The sequence below is a fragment of the Chinchilla lanigera genome, unplaced genomic scaffold, assembly GCF_000276665.1.
Source record: "Chinchilla lanigera isolate Chin_1 unplaced genomic scaffold, ChiLan1.0 scaffold00012, whole genome shotgun sequence".
NCBI lineage: Eukaryota > Metazoa > Chordata > Mammalia > Rodentia > Chinchillidae > Chinchilla > Chinchilla lanigera.
The window spans coordinates 18849694-18868985 of record NW_004955413.1 but is presented as its reverse complement, the minus strand read 5'-3'; the positions used below and the strand labels follow the sequence as shown (position 1 = coordinate 18868985).

At 37.2% G+C, this 19292-nt stretch overlaps 1 protein-coding gene across 10 annotated transcripts in view; it reads left to right on the top strand.

The window, feature by feature from the left end:
• The window catches only part of Sox5 (SRY (sex determining region Y)-box 5), an 844441-nt gene that overhangs the window by 807386 nt on the left and 17763 nt on the right, over positions 1–19292 (top strand). For 9 of the 10 annotated variants that reach the window (XM_005379086.1, XM_005379084.2, XM_013511607.1 and 6 more), the window contains one exon: positions 8343–8488. In XM_005379086.1, coding sequence (XP_005379143.1) covers positions 8343–8488 — 146 coding nt within the window. The remainder of the gene's footprint in view (positions 1–8342; positions 8489–19292) is intronic. The other variant, XM_013511608.1, reaches the window with a different exon arrangement.

The following is a 19292-nucleotide window of genomic DNA, read 5'->3' as shown; positions in this document are numbered from 1 at the left end:
CAAGGGAAGGGAGAATTGGGCTCTTACTTTTGAAGAAAATAGTTTCAAAGTATAGTACCTATGAATATATATTTTTAAGCCACCATACTCATTGTAGATAGAACACTACTGAAGAGTATCTTAGAATGAGAATGAAGGTAGGGCAATAGCACCTTGGCATAGGAAGATCAAAAAGTTTTCCTGATAGCGGGGGTGATTCTTAGTGCTGGCACATACTTCAGGCAAGTTACAGAACATTAAAAAAAGCTGTAGATGTATCTGGAGCTCATGGTTAGATGGATTCTGACAAAGACATTTCAGTGGAATGATTTGAGTAGACCTCTAGGTACAAAGATTAGAAGATCACAAGAAAAGGCAGCACAGTTGATATTAAATATCTTTTTATCAACTTGGTGCTGGACAGTGATTATAGTATGAGAAGGCTGAGCAGACACAGATTTAAGAATAGGAATATGTTCCTGTCGCTGGAAGAGAAGGAGAAGAAGTTGGAGAGACACGTAGATGTGCAAGATTATATGAGCAATGGTACAGGGCTAGGGTTATAGCTCAGTGGTAGAGTGCTTGCCTCGCATGCACAAGGTCCTGAGTTCAAGCCCCAATACCACGCACTCACACACAAAAATTGTGATGCTATAACAAGAAGAGATGATGAGAAAGGACTGGGTTTGGGAGGCAGAAAAGCTCCATCATTTGTCTGAAGCTGAAGAAATTAAAGAGAAAATAGTCAAAGTTCAGAGAAACTGTGGGCCAGATAACAGAGAGACCACTCAAGGAGTGTATTTCACATGGCTTAATCCTACAAACGAGAATTCAAGGTTATTTGTTAAGGGAAATTCCATCTGGTGCAGCAGGGCAGCAATGAGAAGAGAAACAGTGAAAGCTGAAGTTTTTAGAAGTCTGAAACCAGCATGGAATACACATGTGCTTTTTCACCATTATGGTCTAATGCTCGATTACTTTGCTCAGCATCCTAAATGTCAGTCAGATTAGATGTACATTTATGTACTAACTGTGAAAGAGAAAAATATTTTATTTGGCAAGAATGATTCACTTCCATAATATACGTGAAGGCTCATAAATATCACGGTGTTGATATATGAGCTACGTTTGTAATGTTATTAGAACTAAAATATTTAACTAATAGAATAACTACAATGCATGCATTTTCATCGTACTTTTTACTTCACCATTCTCAAGGATTAAGTTTGACATAGTGTTTTGTAAAGGCAGGAATGTAGTTAGCATTTATCACATGACTTTCTCCTTTTCTAAAATATCTCTTTATTTTTTTTCCTGAAAAGTCCCTTCACCACAGACACATCCCTCATATTTTCCAAGAGTTTGAGGCCACTACAATTTACTTTTCTCTTTTCAACAGATGCAGATGTTGAAAGCTGAAAATGTAATGAGTAATAATGTAGTTGGATAAAAGCTGTGAGGATTAATGGTGTTGTAAAGGTCACTCTGAAAGAAGAATTAATGTGTTATGCCATTAATAAACTATGGAAAACTGTGGACCAGAAGATAACTGAAGCTATCATTAATGGCATGGGGCTCTTTGCTATACATCTGTTAACTACAAATGTAAAAAATGACTTTTTGAGACTGGTGACCAGTATTACACTGTGTTCTCTAAGAATAGTTTTGATTGCTGCATGGAGGATAGACAGTGGCAAAGAAAGAGAATCTTGCAGAGGCATAAATAGTTCAGAATGATGGATGGTTTTAGAATCTTCCACCCAGATGCTGTCTTTCCTTCCTAGGCCCTTTTCACCAATGTTGTACATATGTATAACACTTCTAACTTTTTTTCAAAGCATTTTTTATCTATTTCTCACTGCAGTTATTTTAAAAGCACAGTTTTTTTTAACTAGAGAGAGCAGATATCTATGTAATTTAATCAAAAGCTATTATGTTACAAATAATGAACGGAGAGCTAATGAGGCTAACTGCACCCTCAGGCTTTAAAATAAGTTGTTTGTTTTGTATAGTGTTGATAACCAAGCCCAGGACCTCACACATGCCAACCATGTACTCTACTGTGGAGCTATGCTCCTGGACCCTGTGTTTATTTTGAGGAAACAAATACACATGTGTCCTAGTAAGTGATCCACTGTCATGGCGGTTGGAGGAGGAGGCTTACAACCCTATTCTTCTTTCTTTATAATTGTTGTCAGTTGGTTGTCACTCTGCACTGGATGGTACGCTTTCACCCATCCACCCAAGTGAGAGCTAAATGTCTTCTGTATGCCATACATTTTGTAAAGCCAGGAGGACAAGCCGATATGGGCTGAGGCTTCAGGAGCCCATGATCTGTAGCCTGGTATGTTTATCATACTATTAGTGTCTCTTAGTTGATAAAAAAAAAGATGGTTTGTGTGAATAGCGATTGGAGAATTTTCTACGCCCATGTCTTGTAACTACTTAAAGATAATAATGTGCAGTGTATTAACTACTGTTATTTTCTTATCGTCTTGTTATGAAATTTTGTTTTACATTTTTTCCATAAAAAAATAACATACTGAAATGTGTAATCTTACCATTCCCTCCTCAAAGGCACATGAAAAGTGAAAGTCTACCTGTGCAAATGTAGTGGAAATATTCTGACCAAATAAAATAAAGGGAAATGTGTCCATGTTTACTAAGTACATTATTTCTGTAACTTGCTGATTTAAAATATAATGACATGAGGGAGAATGTTACCATGAAATTACATTAGTTTACATTTTTCCTGAGAATAACTTATAGGAGGGTTTAAATGAGAAAAATTTTCATCAGTGTTGCTGATTGAGAATACTGTAAGTTAAAGAAAGCCATTGGATTTTGAGGATGTTAAGGATATCATTGAATCCCTTACAATTATATAGCACCTCAGTTTATGAATTGCTTTTACTTTTAATATCTAATTCTGCTGAGCTTTCGCAGATAAAAGAATGATTACATATCAGGGTACCAAAATTTTGGTTATAAGACCTCAGAAATAGAAAGAAAATAGTATTTCTTGAAATCACTTGAAACAATTATACTCTTACATGTACAAGCTATAAAACTTTATGTAAAATACATACGGAGTAAATAAAATTTTGTGTTGCCTTCGCATCATTGGTGAAACCCAAGAGCTTTAATGAAGCTGTGCCCTGTGGTATGGGTTTCCATTGCTGTGTAGACAGAGCTAATCAATGAAGTTGGAATGATAGATACAACTACTTTCAACTTGAAAATACATTTTCATTCCTTCCAACAACCCTCATACAGGCCAAAGGAATAAAGGATTGAATCAAAAAAATGCCCTTAAATAATAGGCTGAAGCAACAGACAATTCTAAAAAGAAATTTTCAAGACTGTGTCAAAAAGAGAATTTACATGGCTTCAAAGGGAGCTGCCCGGGCAGAAGTAAACTTGCCAAGGAATATGTCTGGGATATGTCAGAGAATTCTCAGAGAGAGGAGAAATGTTGAGTAAACTCCTGAACATACCAGGAAGAGGGAACATTTCGGCCAAAGTGGAATCCTGGGAGACATATGGAGGGACAAGAGGACACAGGCCTGTCCTTGGAGCCAAAAGGAAAAGGTCTCTCTGGCGTAAACCCCAGACTCATTAGAAACTACCCAGAGTACCAGGGGAAGGACAAGAAGAATTATGTAAGGCACTCATCCCCCAATTGTGTTTTCAGGGGGAAATTAAAGAATTTCAAGACTGCATTGTATTTTGGAAAAGGCTGCCTGCTGTTTTTAATCTCTTAAAGATTCACAGTGCACATTAACATAGTTAGGATTTTGAAAATTCACACTATGCAAAATTCTTTTTAACATTAATATTCTTCCTTTTACTGGAGCATGAATATTTTTAACAGACTAGGAGAGATCATCATTTTACCAAATACTCTTTTAAACAGTAGGGTCCAAAGGGTTTCGTTATTAGTCAGCGTTACAGTTACTAAACCTAAGACCAAGCCCCCACAGCTTAAAGAGGGTGAAGTTTACCTGGTTCATGTTTGCAGTCTAAGGTTTTCCCCCTTTCTCTGTGGTCAAATCTCTGTCTCTCTCCGTTTTGTTATAAGAACACCAGTCACTGGATTAGGACTTACCTTAAATTGCAGATGATCTCAAGTGCCTTAATTATATCTTTATGGACCTTATTTCCAAATAAGGATACACTCACAGATACCGGGGTTTTGAATTTGTACATATTTTTAGGGGGACAAAATTCAAGCCATTACCGGTGATTTAGTATCTTTTCTTTTCCTGGCTGTTACTAATTTTTCCCCAAAATTGCACTTTTCAATTTGTTCCTTATTTTCTGCCCCTGAAAATGTGTATGATGGGTCCTTTTTAAAAAAAAAGAAATTGAAAATTTTTAAATAGTAATTAAGAGTAAACATCAAGGCATAAAAAAAAAATTTTGCATTTAACTAAGTTACAGAATTTCACAAGTTTCTTGTGTTAGAAAATGCCTAACTGACATTTTCCAAATTTCATTTGATTTTTTTTTTTTTCCCCCCCTCCGGTACTGGGAACCGAACTCACAACCTTGTGCTTGCCAGGCAGGTGCTTTGCCGCTGAGCTAAATCCCCAGCCCCTCCAAATTTCATTTGAAATATTAAGTAGCATTTATATCAGGCTGTGTCCTCTCATTTCCCTCCTGTGAGGTTCACCAAACTTCTACGCATGCATTTTCCCTTCTATCCCTGTTTTTACACAAAACTGCTGGATAAATTTATGATGAAAACAAAGTCAAGTGTATCAAATAACAATTTGGGGTCACTTTGAACTCTGATATGGTAGCTTCTATTTTATTTGAACTTCTGTAACACCCAAGAAACAACATCCCCTCACAGATTGAACTATCATGGTCAAAGCCATGTAAAAAGAGCGCTAAAGGTACATAAATAATGAAAATGGAAGAAAAGAAAAAGGTTAACCTTATTTACTGCCTCTATCGACTCTTTCACATGCATTATTTCGCTTAATTCTTCCATTAACATTACATTTATTTCACAGTTGAGGGAACTAGAAACGGATTAAGAGCTCATAATTTGTCAGAAACCACACTTTATAAGAAGTGGAAATGCAGACCCATCTGAATCCACTCCCCAGGTTCTACTTATGTCACTATGCCACTTTGTAAGTGAAGTGACAATGAATTACTTTCATGGGCCACTTATTCTGTCAAGAGACTGTATCTTATGAGTGTTATGCCCATTTAACATATGAAATAGCTGAGACTTACAGAAATAAAACAAGTTGCATAATTTATATAAGTGACAAATCTAGGGTTTCAATCCAGTCTTGTCCAACTTTCAAACACACTTTTCCTGATGATTGTAAATGTGGACCAAAATCGAAGGAGCAGGTGAAGAAAATAAAATATCCCAGGCAAGAGTATAAAGATGGAGGGAGAGAAAAGGGGAAAGTAAAACTGTGCTGTACAGAGAAGCGAGGAAGGAAGAAGTTTCCAGAAGGACAGTTGGGTTAATGCTCCCCTGTCATTCTGCGAGGATGGAAAATGCCCTCGGATTTGGCAACTGAAAGACTACAGGAAACAGATGTACGGTTTGCAGTGAGGAGAGAGTTGGAGAGTGGGAGATACAGCATCTTTGAGAAGCCTGACTGAGGAGGCAAAAGCAAAGACAGGGTTGGAGAGAGAGTTGGCAAAACAAAGTTAAAGGAGGAACTTCGCTTGAGATGGGGAAAGAGAGAAGTAGAAGCACAAGTACTCCTGGGTTGTGGTGTGGACGTGGTAGAGACCAGGAAGACGATATAAATGAGAACCAGCAATGAAAAGGAAGCGAAGTGAAAACATCTAGGGGGTTTCCTTGACTGAATGTAAGGGGCACACTGTTCATTGGATGGGCATGAGCAGCGGCCTATAGCTGACAGAGTGCAGGATTTGGCCAGGAAACATTCAGCCTCACTCATCTGACTGCAGGCCACTGGCTGAGGAAGGGACTGAGCAGAGCTGGAGATGTGTTGACTGGAATGAGAACAAAATGTCAAGAACCAACAAACGAAGCTATGAAGGTTGAATCCTGTAATATAGAAATGGCCTTGATTTAACATACACTTGCAGATGTTAGGATGCTGTATAACGTCATGACGGAAACTCAAGGGTCTAAAATCAGCCATGTTTAGTTTAAAGAAAACACTTCTTGCTACCCACAATCATTTCAAAGTGGAAATAGCCATTCCAGAGCATGTTTGTCCTCTATTCACTTCTATGATAATTTGCATTCCTCTGGCATCTGGATTAATCATTTTCCTGTGCAGTGTTATCTTCTTAGTCCCTCAGAAGTATAACGATCCGAGCTTTTTATTCAACCTGTTTGTGGTCTAGAGAAGTTAAATAGCCTGCAAAGTGCATGAAACCAGGTAAAATATAAACAGAAGTTACAGAATAGGAAAATCAGGGGTAATGCTTTTCAGATTTAACTAAGTGAGCATATCCAGGCCATCACACGCTTTTATGAGGGTGTTTCTTTTAGAATCCTGAAAGCACAGAATAGGCTTAAGAATAATATCTGAAGAAGATTGTTCAGAAGAATCTAATCAGGATACTGAGAGTAATTTAAGGCTAACTACCCTTTACAGTAAATATTAACCCTAAAGATCAGTCCTCTGTTTGTTTTCCAGTTCATGCTGTAGTTATAAAGAGCTGAAGTGTTTTGGTCTGCGAATAAATTCCATTGATTAGCTCTGAAAAGCTAATATATAATAGTTCTCAAGGCCCCTCTATCTATTGCCTACCATGGAACTTACCTTCATCCTCAAAAAGATCAGAGAAGCAGGCCTAGTCTGTGCATATTAAGGAGGAAAGGCGTGGATCAGTGAGAAACCTTCCACAGCGAAACGCTGCACTAATCTGACATCAGTTTCTTCAAGAGAAATGTTTAAGCAGCAAGAAAATATTTTATATTTTTTGGCACGCAGCAGATCAGATAGAAGAGTCAGTGCTATAACCAGGATGTGTAATCTGACATGATTAGACAAGGCTCTTTAGTACCAGAACATTCATAATTGAGACAAAGAAAGAGTATTAATAACACTTTCCTAACACGGCAGTTAGCCATTTTATATTTCCTTTCTTTAATCTTAGTGTTTTTCAACAAATCATGGGATTTAATAGCATGTTTTGGCAGATTAGAGGATTTATGGCCCAGATGTTTTTTGTTCTAAAAATGGATTAGGGTGTAAAGTTTGCTGGAATCCACGGAACATGTTGAGGCAAGCCGGTCATTTTATGTGTGATTAGTGCCTGCCTTCTGTCTCACAGTCCCTCCATCTGTCACAATTCACCAATGGATCTGGTTAGATTTAGCCTCGTGTCACAAACAAGTCCCTTTTCTGGGCAATTTCATATTACAGATTCATTTTATGCCATTTTATGCCCCACTTAGAAGACAGGGAGAGAGAAAGATGAGCTATTAGCTTTCCTTTAAATATTTGTAAGAACCATTCTTTCCCATTAGTATGCTACCCTGACATCAAGCAGTTCATCCTCATAATGTGCAGCAAATAAATGACCGGTATTAAAACAAAGTTAAAATTAGTTTAGCTCCTGGTCCGTCTTACTCTTTAAAAGAAATATTTTGGTGGTGTTTCTCACTGACTCTGAGCTGTGTAACTGCAGACAAAAGCTAGCCTTTCAACCATCATGCTAAGAGTGCAAGTTAAGTGTGACTGTAGTTAACAGTAGCCTGAATTTCTAATCAATTACAGGTGCTCGGTTGCAGTCTGAGCTTGAAATGCAGACTCTTAACTATGACAAGTTTAAAATCCATAGCAAAGCACTGCCACCTGTAGTTTACTTCACCATAAATGGATTTAGGGGAAAATGCTCTTCTTCCAGTCACTTAATAATGATGTATTCCTCTGTATTGAAGAACCATAATAGTGCTGTACAAAAATTCCTCTCACCTTCTTAATATTCTTGAGCAACTGAAAAATCATTGTGATAACTAACAACACCTATATATGATGATGACATTCAAATGTTCCTTGCATGAAAAAAAAAGTCAGATAGGTTTTATTTTGCCCTACAGAATATTCAGGGAATAACCAAAAAGTTTATTTAAAATTATGTCTTAAACTTCTTTCCAAATATTTGGAAACACCCATCTTTCACTTAAACGTTATGTTTTTATTACAGACCTTGGGCCATATATGTTCATATGTGACTATGTGAATCAATCATCAGCTACTCAATCATTAATTAATTTCAGACAAATTCCATGAAGAAATTCTTCTATGCCAGGCACGAGCTGTCACACAACATGGAAGAGACTTCTGTGGGTAAAGGCGAGCCTTGCCATGCATTTGTACATCTGCTCTGTCTCTCATCCTCAGGTTATTTAAATGATCACGATGCTGTCAGCAAGGCCATCCAGGAAGCTCGGCAAATGAAGGAGCAACTTCGGCGGGAACAACAGGTGCTTGATGGGAAGGTGGCTGTTGTGAATAGTCTAGGTCTCAATAACTGCCGGACAGAAAAGGTTAGTTCATGAAATAACTTACTTTCCAGGAAGAGCCCATGAACAGGCCTGGGTGCTTTCCTCTCTCTCATTTCATCTTACCATCCTCTGAATGATGGTTCTCCCTTTTTCTTTTCCCTCTGTCAATGCAGAAGTCCCCAGGCCCGTGCTAATCAAAACCGTCTGGAAGTGGAAGGCATTTATAATTCTCTCTATCCATCTCCAATCCTTACTGGCAATTAATATCCCCCCTTTATGCCGCCAGTTTGTATTAAAATGAAGTGACATTTGAAATATCTGAGTCTGAGTGAAAGTTCTGCTTTACGGAGATACTTAACTTGTATTTGGGGATGAACGGGATTTGAAAATACTGAACCTTCTTTAATCACCATAAGCTTGGATGATTCCCATGCTCATATTCTAAGTATGTAGGATCCTGTGCTGCTGATAATGTTCCCAGTGCAAAGCACTGTCACATGTTAAGTGGCTAGGAAATGGGAAAATTTTACTTCATCAGAGAACTGTACTTTTCAAAACTTTGTTATTATTTACGCTAAGCCCAGTGAAACTTCTGAATTTGTCTGCGCTATAATGATTTTCAAGCTGTTTTGTTTAAGTACACATTGTGTTTCACTCAGAAAAATATTATGTCATTATAGATGTTCAGAGGGATACACTTCTTTTGGTAATATTTGCTATGTTTTAAAAGGAAATTTTAAAATGTCAGCAAATCCCCTGTACACAACCCTAGAGGTACAGCAGATAAGAGAAAAATGACAAGCTACTTAGCAGTAACTTCAAAGTTTATCATAATCAGAGGCACATGAGCCAAGCAAAACTGTCCAGCATGAGCAACTTGCTGAGTTGGATAGCTCGCTGGTTTCCCCGGTTTCATGTAAAATTCAATGCAGAATCGCTCAGAAGCTCACAGTCTGCATAGTACAGGTGAAATGCAAAGGTGATCTTGTCACAGCTGCTTTTTTTCCTCTGGTCGTAGAATGCATAAAATTTTAGGATGGCGAAACAATTCCATTCTGCTGTGTCTCCAGGGGACCAAACATGGGTCAGGATGCATTCTTTACAGTCTTATAGCATAAGAAGGGCAACAGTGTTGCAGTTGAGAGGGCACAAAATTTTTATAGCTAAGCACCAGAAGGGAAGAGGAAAAGCAAAGTGACAGCTCTAAGAAGGAATGATAGCAAGCATAAAGGAATTTATATTCAAATATTTAAACATTCTTGAAAGGATGCTTGAACAGAAATTCCTTTTCTCTGCTCCCCATGTAGAAATGAGTTTAACACTCAGCCAGATGCTAATGCAAAGTGACTCAAGCTATTCCTCGCAAGCATAGCTAAATTACCGTTATTTGTTAAGCGCATTGAATTCAGCTGTGGATACAGCAGTTGGTTGCATTCAGCAAGCATCTGTACCCTTTTTTTTTTAATCCTCCAAAGCAGACAACTCTACCTATCTCCCCCCGTCCCCTGCCCTGTGCTGGCTGGGAATTGTCAAGTGACAACCGACCAAATCCTTTTGGACAGGAAGCCTTCATCCTGAGTTCTATATACTTGCAAAACAGGCCTTGTGGTTGGATCAGGGAGCCCATTAAAAGCACTTTGATGGTATGGAAATTCATCTTCATGAAGCTCCTAGGCCCCCAAGCAGCAGGCTGTTTAGCTGTGGTTACAGATCAGTCATTCACATCGGAGGGCAATAATTGTGCTGACGGCTTATAAGGCAATGGAAGTACATAAAATAATCCTGGGCCCTCCACCATGGCACGGAGTTAATGTTCTCTAATACAGATCAGCTGTTGTTCTAACACATGACTTTATACTGGCTCCGGTGACTCTGTACAGCCTTTTGATTAAGTAGCAGAAGTGGAACCATCTGTATTCACTTACTCCATACTTATCCATGGCCAGGCACCTTATTTCCACTTCGGGACCCACCTCTGCCACCGTACTTTATTTCTTTGATTAACACCTCTTATTTGGGTTGTAGAAATGAAAGTTGCCTTTGTTGAAAGCTCCCACTTCGGTAGAGTTATAACAACTTCTTAAAAATCTATTTTTCTAATAATACCTGCCAATGCCCATTGTCCAGATAAGGTGTCTCTATTCTTGATGTTACTATTCATGAATCTCTTTACTGTGCATTTGCAATGTACAGTAGCTGAGCTGAACCTTGAATTCATATTTTTACTGATTTTAAGTGAAAGTCTTAATTTACAACAATGAAGCAGTGTAGTAGTCTGACAAACTCCTGTATGTCCAAACCTTCTGAACCGAAGTATCTGAACTAGCTCATCCTTTATATTACTCTGCTTCCTAACAATAAAAGTGGGGCTCCTGAGGCTCTTTGAAGTTAGCTCTTACTGTGGCTTGTGGTTGCCTTTTCCAATTTAACTAGCTTGAGTATCATTTCTACAATGATCATGTCTGTGCAACTTGAGGGAATGACATAATAATGTCAAATTTATACCTTTTAATTAATAATTATTCACCATCGGTACCTATTATGTGTTTGGGATGGTTCTATGTACTTTCAGTATTGATTTGCATTTTTTTTTTTGCTACTGGTAATCAAACTCAGGACCTTGCGCTTGCCATGCAGGCACTTGTTCCACTGAGCTATATCCCTGGCCCTGCAGTATTAATTTGAACAACAAAAAAATACAATCTCTGCCTTTATAGAGCTTACAGGTCAGATCAAAATATTATCTTACCTGCCAATCACTGCATGTTTATGTGTGTGAATGCATCTCTCAGGGCTCAATGCTTTATATGTCAAATCACTCATATATGTATAAGATGGCAAAGGTGGGCTCTTGTCCTTCCTCACAAAGTAACATCACCGTGGATAGTGTGCTATTGTTTTCCACATACCGACATTTTTATTAGATTTTTATAATCATTTAGCTTTATTGATGGTAAGTATGTAGCTCAGTTACTGGCTTGAAATTTTCCCTTGTCATTCTTAATAAAAGGTTTGAGAGGAATACAAGGGTAACTTGCTTTTATAATTTGTTCTGATCACTTGAATCCCAAAGGAATGTTTTCCTGTCTGACGTAACATTCAGAATTCCCTAAATCTATGAATTATGTGATTATAAAAAGTGAGGAGGTAAAGGAGAAAGAAAGATAGAAATGAGCTGGGATAAAGGAAGTAGGAAAGAAAAGAAATGCAGCCTGTGCTTTACATCAGTGTAAAAGGTAGCAGAGATCATCTCCTGAGAACCAGAAAATTGCTATCTTCTAGTAGAGATCTGTGTTCTTGCAGGAACCCTATATGCACGAGCTTTTCTGCACAAATCAGAAAGCCAACATGGTTGTCCCAACTAAGTCTTAATTCTGAAAAGCTGTAGTTGGACAGCAGACAATTAGAAGTGTGAAACCAAACCTTATATGCATGAACTTTTCTTCGCATATCAAAAAGCCAACATGGTTGTACCAACTAGGTCTTAAATCTGAAAAGCTGCAGTTGAACAATACAATTAGAGGTGTGAAGATAGGCACAAATGTTTTCCTAGTGATATGTACCAAAACATCATGAAAGTCATTTTTACTGAGCCACATTTTAATTGAAGACTTCTTAAAGATTTTTCACTGCTTTACTTTTCTTGGAAGTGTTTCAGCATACCCAAGAACTATGTGTCAGGTTTCTTGGAAACTCTGGGACACAGTGTTATTTATAATTGTCATCTCTGGTTTATTATAGACTGATTGTATATTCAAGTAATTCTATCTCTCACCATGCAGCTCTGTTGCAGACAACACGATAACTCTAATCGCAGTATTATGGTGGTAAAAGTAATCTCCTCATGTAGGAAGAAACAAAAAGAGGTCTGTCAGATATTTGTTTTTTTTTAAAAAAAAACACTCAATTTGCTTCATTAACACCCGGTAGACACAATTTTGACCCTACAGACAACTGGACAGCAGGTTCTTGATCTTGTATTTGAAGGCATCTATACCTCATAGGAGATCATGAAAACCTGTCTTATTGTCCTGACCCCAGCAGGCAGTGTTAATGCAATAGTGCACGCAAATGAAATGAGAAATAGACCAGAAGTTTCTCTGCTTAGTTCTTTCATTATGAATGTAGGAAGACCGTTGCTATGCTGTAGTACCTACCAGAAATATATTTTTCAGCATCCATTAGGAAATCTCAGTAGCTTGAACAAGTACTGTCTAATTTTTATCACACGATGAAGCTAGGGAGTATGATGTTGGCTGCAGTACTTCATCCACTCCGTGATATAAAGCTTGAAATCTCTGTGACTCTTGGTTTTTCCCTTTGGGTCACAAAATGGTTGTTGTTCCATGTCTATCCTGTCCATCTGAAGGCGAGCAGACTCAGGAAGGAGGAGTTTTCCCTCTGCTGAATTCAGTCTTCATTCACATGGGGATGTTTCAGCCTCACTGGGCTCACTGGCTAGAACTGGGTCACATGCATATCTTTAAAGAAATTACTGGCCAAAGGCAAAGCAAAAACAAAAACAAAAACAAAAACTACTCCTTTAAATACATTATGAAATATATTCTGCAAATCAATATAGAACTTCTTCCTTGAGATCAAGGGCCATCTTGGGATCAAAGGTGATAGTAGTAGGGAAGAAAAGAAGGATCAGAGTGGCTTTGGGGTAGGAAAAGGCAATTTTCAACCACAGCTACACTGTAAAAGTGGTATCAAAGCTCTCAAGTATTACCTTCATGAAACTGGCTTGCTTTGTTTCATAAATATTGTCATCTGTCTACCTTTTGCTCTGTCATCATTATATGCTCAAGGCTTTATGCTTCATTCATAAAGCAGCAAATGACATGCAAACTTGTACACAGGAAAACCCTGCTTGGTGACTGATTAAATGTAAGACTGTGTTCACATACATGCTCCATACATGTTAAGACCAACTTTTGTTTCATTTGTCTTATGTAAAATCGATGTCACTCACAAAAACAAGCATGCAAATATATGCATGTATTTTTTTAAGGTGGAGACTTTATTCACCAAACATTAATTGCCTACAGTGTACCTGGAATATAAACATGGGCACAGGCTATGAACTCAAATGTAGTGGTACATTATGCTGGAAAATATTTTACTTTTGCTTTTGTAGTTCTGGGAAAATTAATTGCAAATTTCTATAGAATAAAATCATATTATGGTGAATAAAATGTATTTTTAAAAATTTTATTTTAAAAGAGAAAAAAATAACAATAAAACAGGGTTTCAAAACAGGTTAGCAGGACAGTTAAAATAATTAATATGTTGCATGTTGTTGATATGTAGCAGTTATTCAGAATATAATATATAGGCATATTATCTCATCTAAACAGTATAAGCACAAACCTTTCTTTTCAATGAGCTAAGAGAAGCTAGCTGTGTAACTATGTGAAATATCTTGAGTTTAAATATATATTTTAAAGAATAATTTACTCAGCAATGGCAACAGTTTCTTTCTGGCTGTTTGTCAGTCATATTCGTAAACCCAATCACACATTACAATGGGGTAATTTGCAAACAAAGGTTAATTTTACCACTATGGCACTTGGAATCTCTTTCATTACAACCTCCTCTTTTCTGCCACTGTCAACCCTTTTCTTTCCCTTTAACAGAGTGCCAAACATGAGATGACAGTGACCAATGTTGACTTAATGTGGATGTTTAATAATGAAAAAAAGTGTGTCATTCCCAGCATTAGTTACAAATGGCAGTAAGTGTATCGGATGGCAGCCCTGTAATAATTTTACATCCATCATGCCTTCCCAGTGCTTCGCTGGCTGGCTGATGGATGGGGCTGGTGGCGTTAACTCTTCAGAAACTGACACAGTGCCTCTAGTTCAGTGTTATCTCACATGGGCTCCTTCCCTTAGATAAGCAGGCCTGTGAGAAATGGAGAATTTTAGCTTTGCTCTGAGAAAAAAATGGAGCATGAAGGAACTCATGCCTCTCCATTCAGTGGAAGAGTCTTCAATTAACGATTTCTAGATGGCTTGTATAAATATTGCCATTATCGCAAATAAATTAGAGAGGTCAAATTAGAACTAAATACTTCAGTGTTTACAGAGGAGGTAAATCATTTTGGAGGAAAATGTGACCACGTGGTAAAGCAAATTTTACTAGAGGTGTGTATGTGTGTGTGTGTGCGTGTGTGTTGTTGAAAAAGATATGTGCCCAATCTTTTAAATCCACTACTTAGAACTTGCATAGGAATAAATTAAAATAACACAAGTGATTAATATTTTTCTTTTTATAAATGTGAGTATATATTTTTAATCTCTACATTTACATACCTTTATTTATTGGTTGATTTTAATCACAAAGTCTGAAGTTGAATATTTGCCATTTTATTACTGGAGTCCTGTAACTCTGAAAATTTATATAAAATGGACACAGAACTGCTTTCTACGCAAGTGATTATTAGAAAATCTAGACCAGCTTTTATATGCAAGTTGGCATTTGATCCTTAGGTTTTCTTTCCTTTTGTCTTTCATTCATAAAACCTTAATTCTGAACGTCTTAGCTAGGGAACACTTCTTATGGGACAGGAGGGGAGAGGAAACCCCTTGGTGAATATTATCAGCACGCAGCAGCCAGTTTTCTAAAACCATGACAAAAAGGCAAATAGGTATTATGTCATCAGCCATCCATCACTCTATATGTCAGCCTTTCAATAATTCCAATCGACATTCTTGACAGGCTGGTGCAAGTTAAAGGGGCTGTTTGTTTCTCAAAATTGAGCATAGGCCATCTATAGCCTTTTGTTCCAGACTGTTTTCTTCTATGTCTTTTCATTTCTTTCTTTTTCTTTCTTTCCTTTTCGGGGGTATTTAATTGAAATACATGCCGAGTTTGCAGACTGCAAAGATCAGAGCTGTTTTCGTCCAGCAGTGGTAACTATGCATTAAACATTTTGATTTGTTTGAGCTTGAAGTTTAGTCCTTTTTTGCCATTTGCTTCGTGGAGTTTGTGTATATTTACAGCCTCTGCATTTAATGGCCACATGCCTTATTTTCACAGATGGCCAGTGGAAGGCTTTTTCTTTCTCTTAGTATAGCCCGCTTTCAGTTTTGCTACATTTGTCACAGTGCCACTACTTGCAGCTAGCAAGTGCCCACGCTTGGTGGGGAGCAATTATGGTGTGAGTTTTTAAGGAGCTTTTTAAAGGTTTTTTTTTTTTTCAGTAAACTTTTTATGGTTTAATTTTCAAGCTTAGAAAAGCTGTGCATGTTTTCAAACAGAGAGTCTTGTGTTCTTTACATCATTCTGGTAGAGGGGTTAGTGCAGGATGGGCCAATAAAATGAGACTCCTAGGGCATGCCAAATTGGACTTTTGGAGAGGCACCCAGAAGCCTCTTGATGATTGACATTGTCTTTTCATTTGAGGATAAGAGTCTGTGCTAACAATAGTATTTCTGAAAAAAAGGAGGTTAAAAAACACTATGTCTAGAATGATCTAGATATTTTTAAAGTATATTTCCACAAGGAATAGGTAAAACACTAGAAGAATAATATAACAAAGTATAAGCAGTAGTTATGCAAAGGTGAAGAACTTATAAACTTACATATGTATCCTCATATTTGTAGGTTTTCTAACTTTTCTATAAATATAACTCACTTTTGTTGTTAGATCAAAAGTGCTACTTCTAATAACCTGGCTATCAACAAAGGTCTCTTTTCCTTTCTTTACTGATCCTTCATCTTCTTCAGTGTCACAATGTTTCAAGGCAGTTATACTACATAACACTGACATAAATGAAGAAATATTTTTCAGGGACCCCTTTCTATTTGGTAGGTTTTATATCTGTCATTACTTATTGCATGCTGTACTATCAATATGGATTAAATGTTATCAGGAAACTATTCTGAATTTAGTAGTTGAGGTTCTCACTGAATCTTTCCAATTCTACTTTTTTTGCTCTTTTACAATTGAAAAGAAGATTTCCTTATGCCTACCATTATAGGAACAATAATGGCTATGGATGTTTATTTTGTGTTTTAAAATTTGCAGCTATTTCACATCATATTTCTGTCTTGGGCTGTAATGTCAGTAGAATAGGATTCATTTTTGTCTTTAACAAAAACTTAAGCTTTTAAAGATTAGAGGAATTCAAATGGTAGATAAATGCTTGGACCTAGGTCCTTCAGCTCCAAACCAAATCTCTTTTCTAAGAGACCATTTTCTTTTGCTTGGAAGAAATAGCTATAAATTTGTCAGCATTCTTAGAAATGTAGCCTCAGCAATGGTACCTGCTTCAAATCAAAAAGGACCCCTTGTAAGGGAGGAGGGCTTCAAGAGACAGCCCAGCGCTTGTTTGACTAGGTTGTGCCCTAGGGTTAGGCATGCGTGTACTCGAGCACATTCTTGATACTTCATCAAAAATCTCACTTAGGCAATTACTATCTCGACAATTTTTACGTCTTTCTTCCAACACTTTATTTTTCCTGGTACTGTTCCCGTCACAGATCCCTTCCTCACCATCTCCCAAGCACTTCACCAGGGAATGAAAAGGAAAACAAAAATGGTATTCCCAGCCTTTGCTTCCCAATACACTGTGCCTCTCTCAGCAGTGCTGATAAACCATGAGAGGAACTTTTGGCTGTTCATTAAAATGAGATTTTAAATATCTCTCCTAATCTATCCTTTTGTCTCTCTTTATGTAAAACTACCATGTATAATTGAAAAGTGAATTACAGGCGTGTTATAAGCTCATTTCTATCTGTCAGACCAAGCATTTCTGAATCAAGCCATGAGTCTTCAAAATAGTTCCATCCAACTTATTTAACTAAAGTAAGTACCAGGTACCATGGCTACATTTGTAAGAATACGGAACTTTATAGCTTCTAATCCATGCAAAGGAAAAATTAAAGCTTATGCATTTGTGGAGCTCAGTAACTGAATTACACATCATTTATAGGACAATCATCATGACAGCATGATAGTTTTGTGGTTACATTTGACCCCCACAAATACCTATTGGTCATCCCATGTAGATTATGAATGCTATTATTTTTCTTTGTTGGTCTCCTATTTTTCCTCACATTAACCTTCTAAGTTGACTCAGTATACAAAGCGTGTACGTCTGTCCTGGTGTGAAAGAACAGCAAAGGTTTTTCTAGAAGTCGTTAGAATGTTAACCACCTACACAGACATTGGAAATACCAGGTCTTAGCTTTTCCTCTTCTGCCTCCCGTCTTCCACATGCAGCACCATAACTGCTGTTTTAATGAATGAGCAATGACCAATATTTTACTGTGACAGGGAATGTGTTAAATCTTGTTTGTGAATTGCTTTCTACGCATTCCTTTGACTGTCTTCTACTTCTTTTTTTTTTTTCCGGTACCGGGGATCGAGCTCACGACGTTGCACTTGCCAGGCAGGCGCTGTGCCACTGAGCTAAATCCCCAGCCCCCGATTGTCTTCTACTCTGTCTTCTATGTTACAGACCTAGGCCATAGTAATTTCCTCCTTTCCACATGGTAGTGAGGGATCCCTTGCTTCAAAGACTAAATAGGTAATTTGGAGTGTGGACAAATGCCTGTGTCTTTTACAAAGCATTTGCATCCATAGCCTGATTCTTATTACACAGTCTCTTTACAAAATGATCTGGATAAGTATATTTTTTCATAATTTGAAATACTGTTTAAGAAAATGATTATGAAGATCTCAACTATAAATGGAGTACTGACGAGCTCTAAGGAGCAAAATGTATGAGCAACTTTTGAGGAAATGATCACGGTCAGATAAATATCCAGTTCTGTGTACTGGTCAAAATGTTTTAACACAGTTATAGGAAGTTCAGTCAAGTAGGTCATGAAATGATAGAGTTTTGAAATAGACAAAACATGTCTTCATCCAAGTCACCTGACTTTGAATTGCTTCAACAGGGTAGTCTTAGGGCCAATACCTGAAAACCTCCAGACGGATGAAATTTCTTATATCCTGAGGCACCACATTCAATGGATAGACTGCTTGATGATTAGATAACTCTTCCTTCAATCTTCATTATATATTGCTTGATAATTTATACCCTTTGATTAATATCTTGTCTGTTGACTATGTATAGCCATATTCTCTTTCTATTCCTTACACAACAAGTCTTAGTTCTTTTTAAATATGAAGGTTCTCAAGATATTTAAGCCAAATATTGTTGATTTCCTCTTCCCACTGCAAAGCACTTTCTCAGGATTCTGACAGGTTCATCCAACCTGAATTAAATGCAAGCAAGTATTGTCACTAAGATAGATTAGTCTGCATTCCAATTTCTATAGAAAAATAAATCAGTTCCATTATAACATTTTTTTTTGTGAAACTTTCTGGCATCTTGTCACTATATTTTCTACCACGTGCTCTTAACTAATCTTTCTAGCAGTCCTTTCTGGAATATACATTAACTATTATGGTCATTGTTCCTTAAATATATCTCTTTATGAGAATCAGAAGTAGTCATCTGCACGAACTTTTGAATATTTTTCCCCCCTTACAATCAGTTATTTTAAATGTTTATTAGGAGCTTATCAATTTATTTATAAGTCATTTTATCATCTTATGCAGTTATTCACTTGGAGTAAGATTACTGAACTCACAGAAACTGTGTTTTTATCTAAATTATCCTATCCATCTTCAAGTTCATAGTATTTTTTAAGAAAACTTGATCTGCTAATACATTTCACTGTGATCAGATTGCCTGGTATACTCCGCTACTAAGAAGTTTAACTACAATCACACTTCACGTGAAGCTAGCTACCAAATTTCGTAAAAGGATATTAGGTTGTGGAACAAAAATGTGTGTTTAATTCATAGGGGAAATCTCTGAATTTA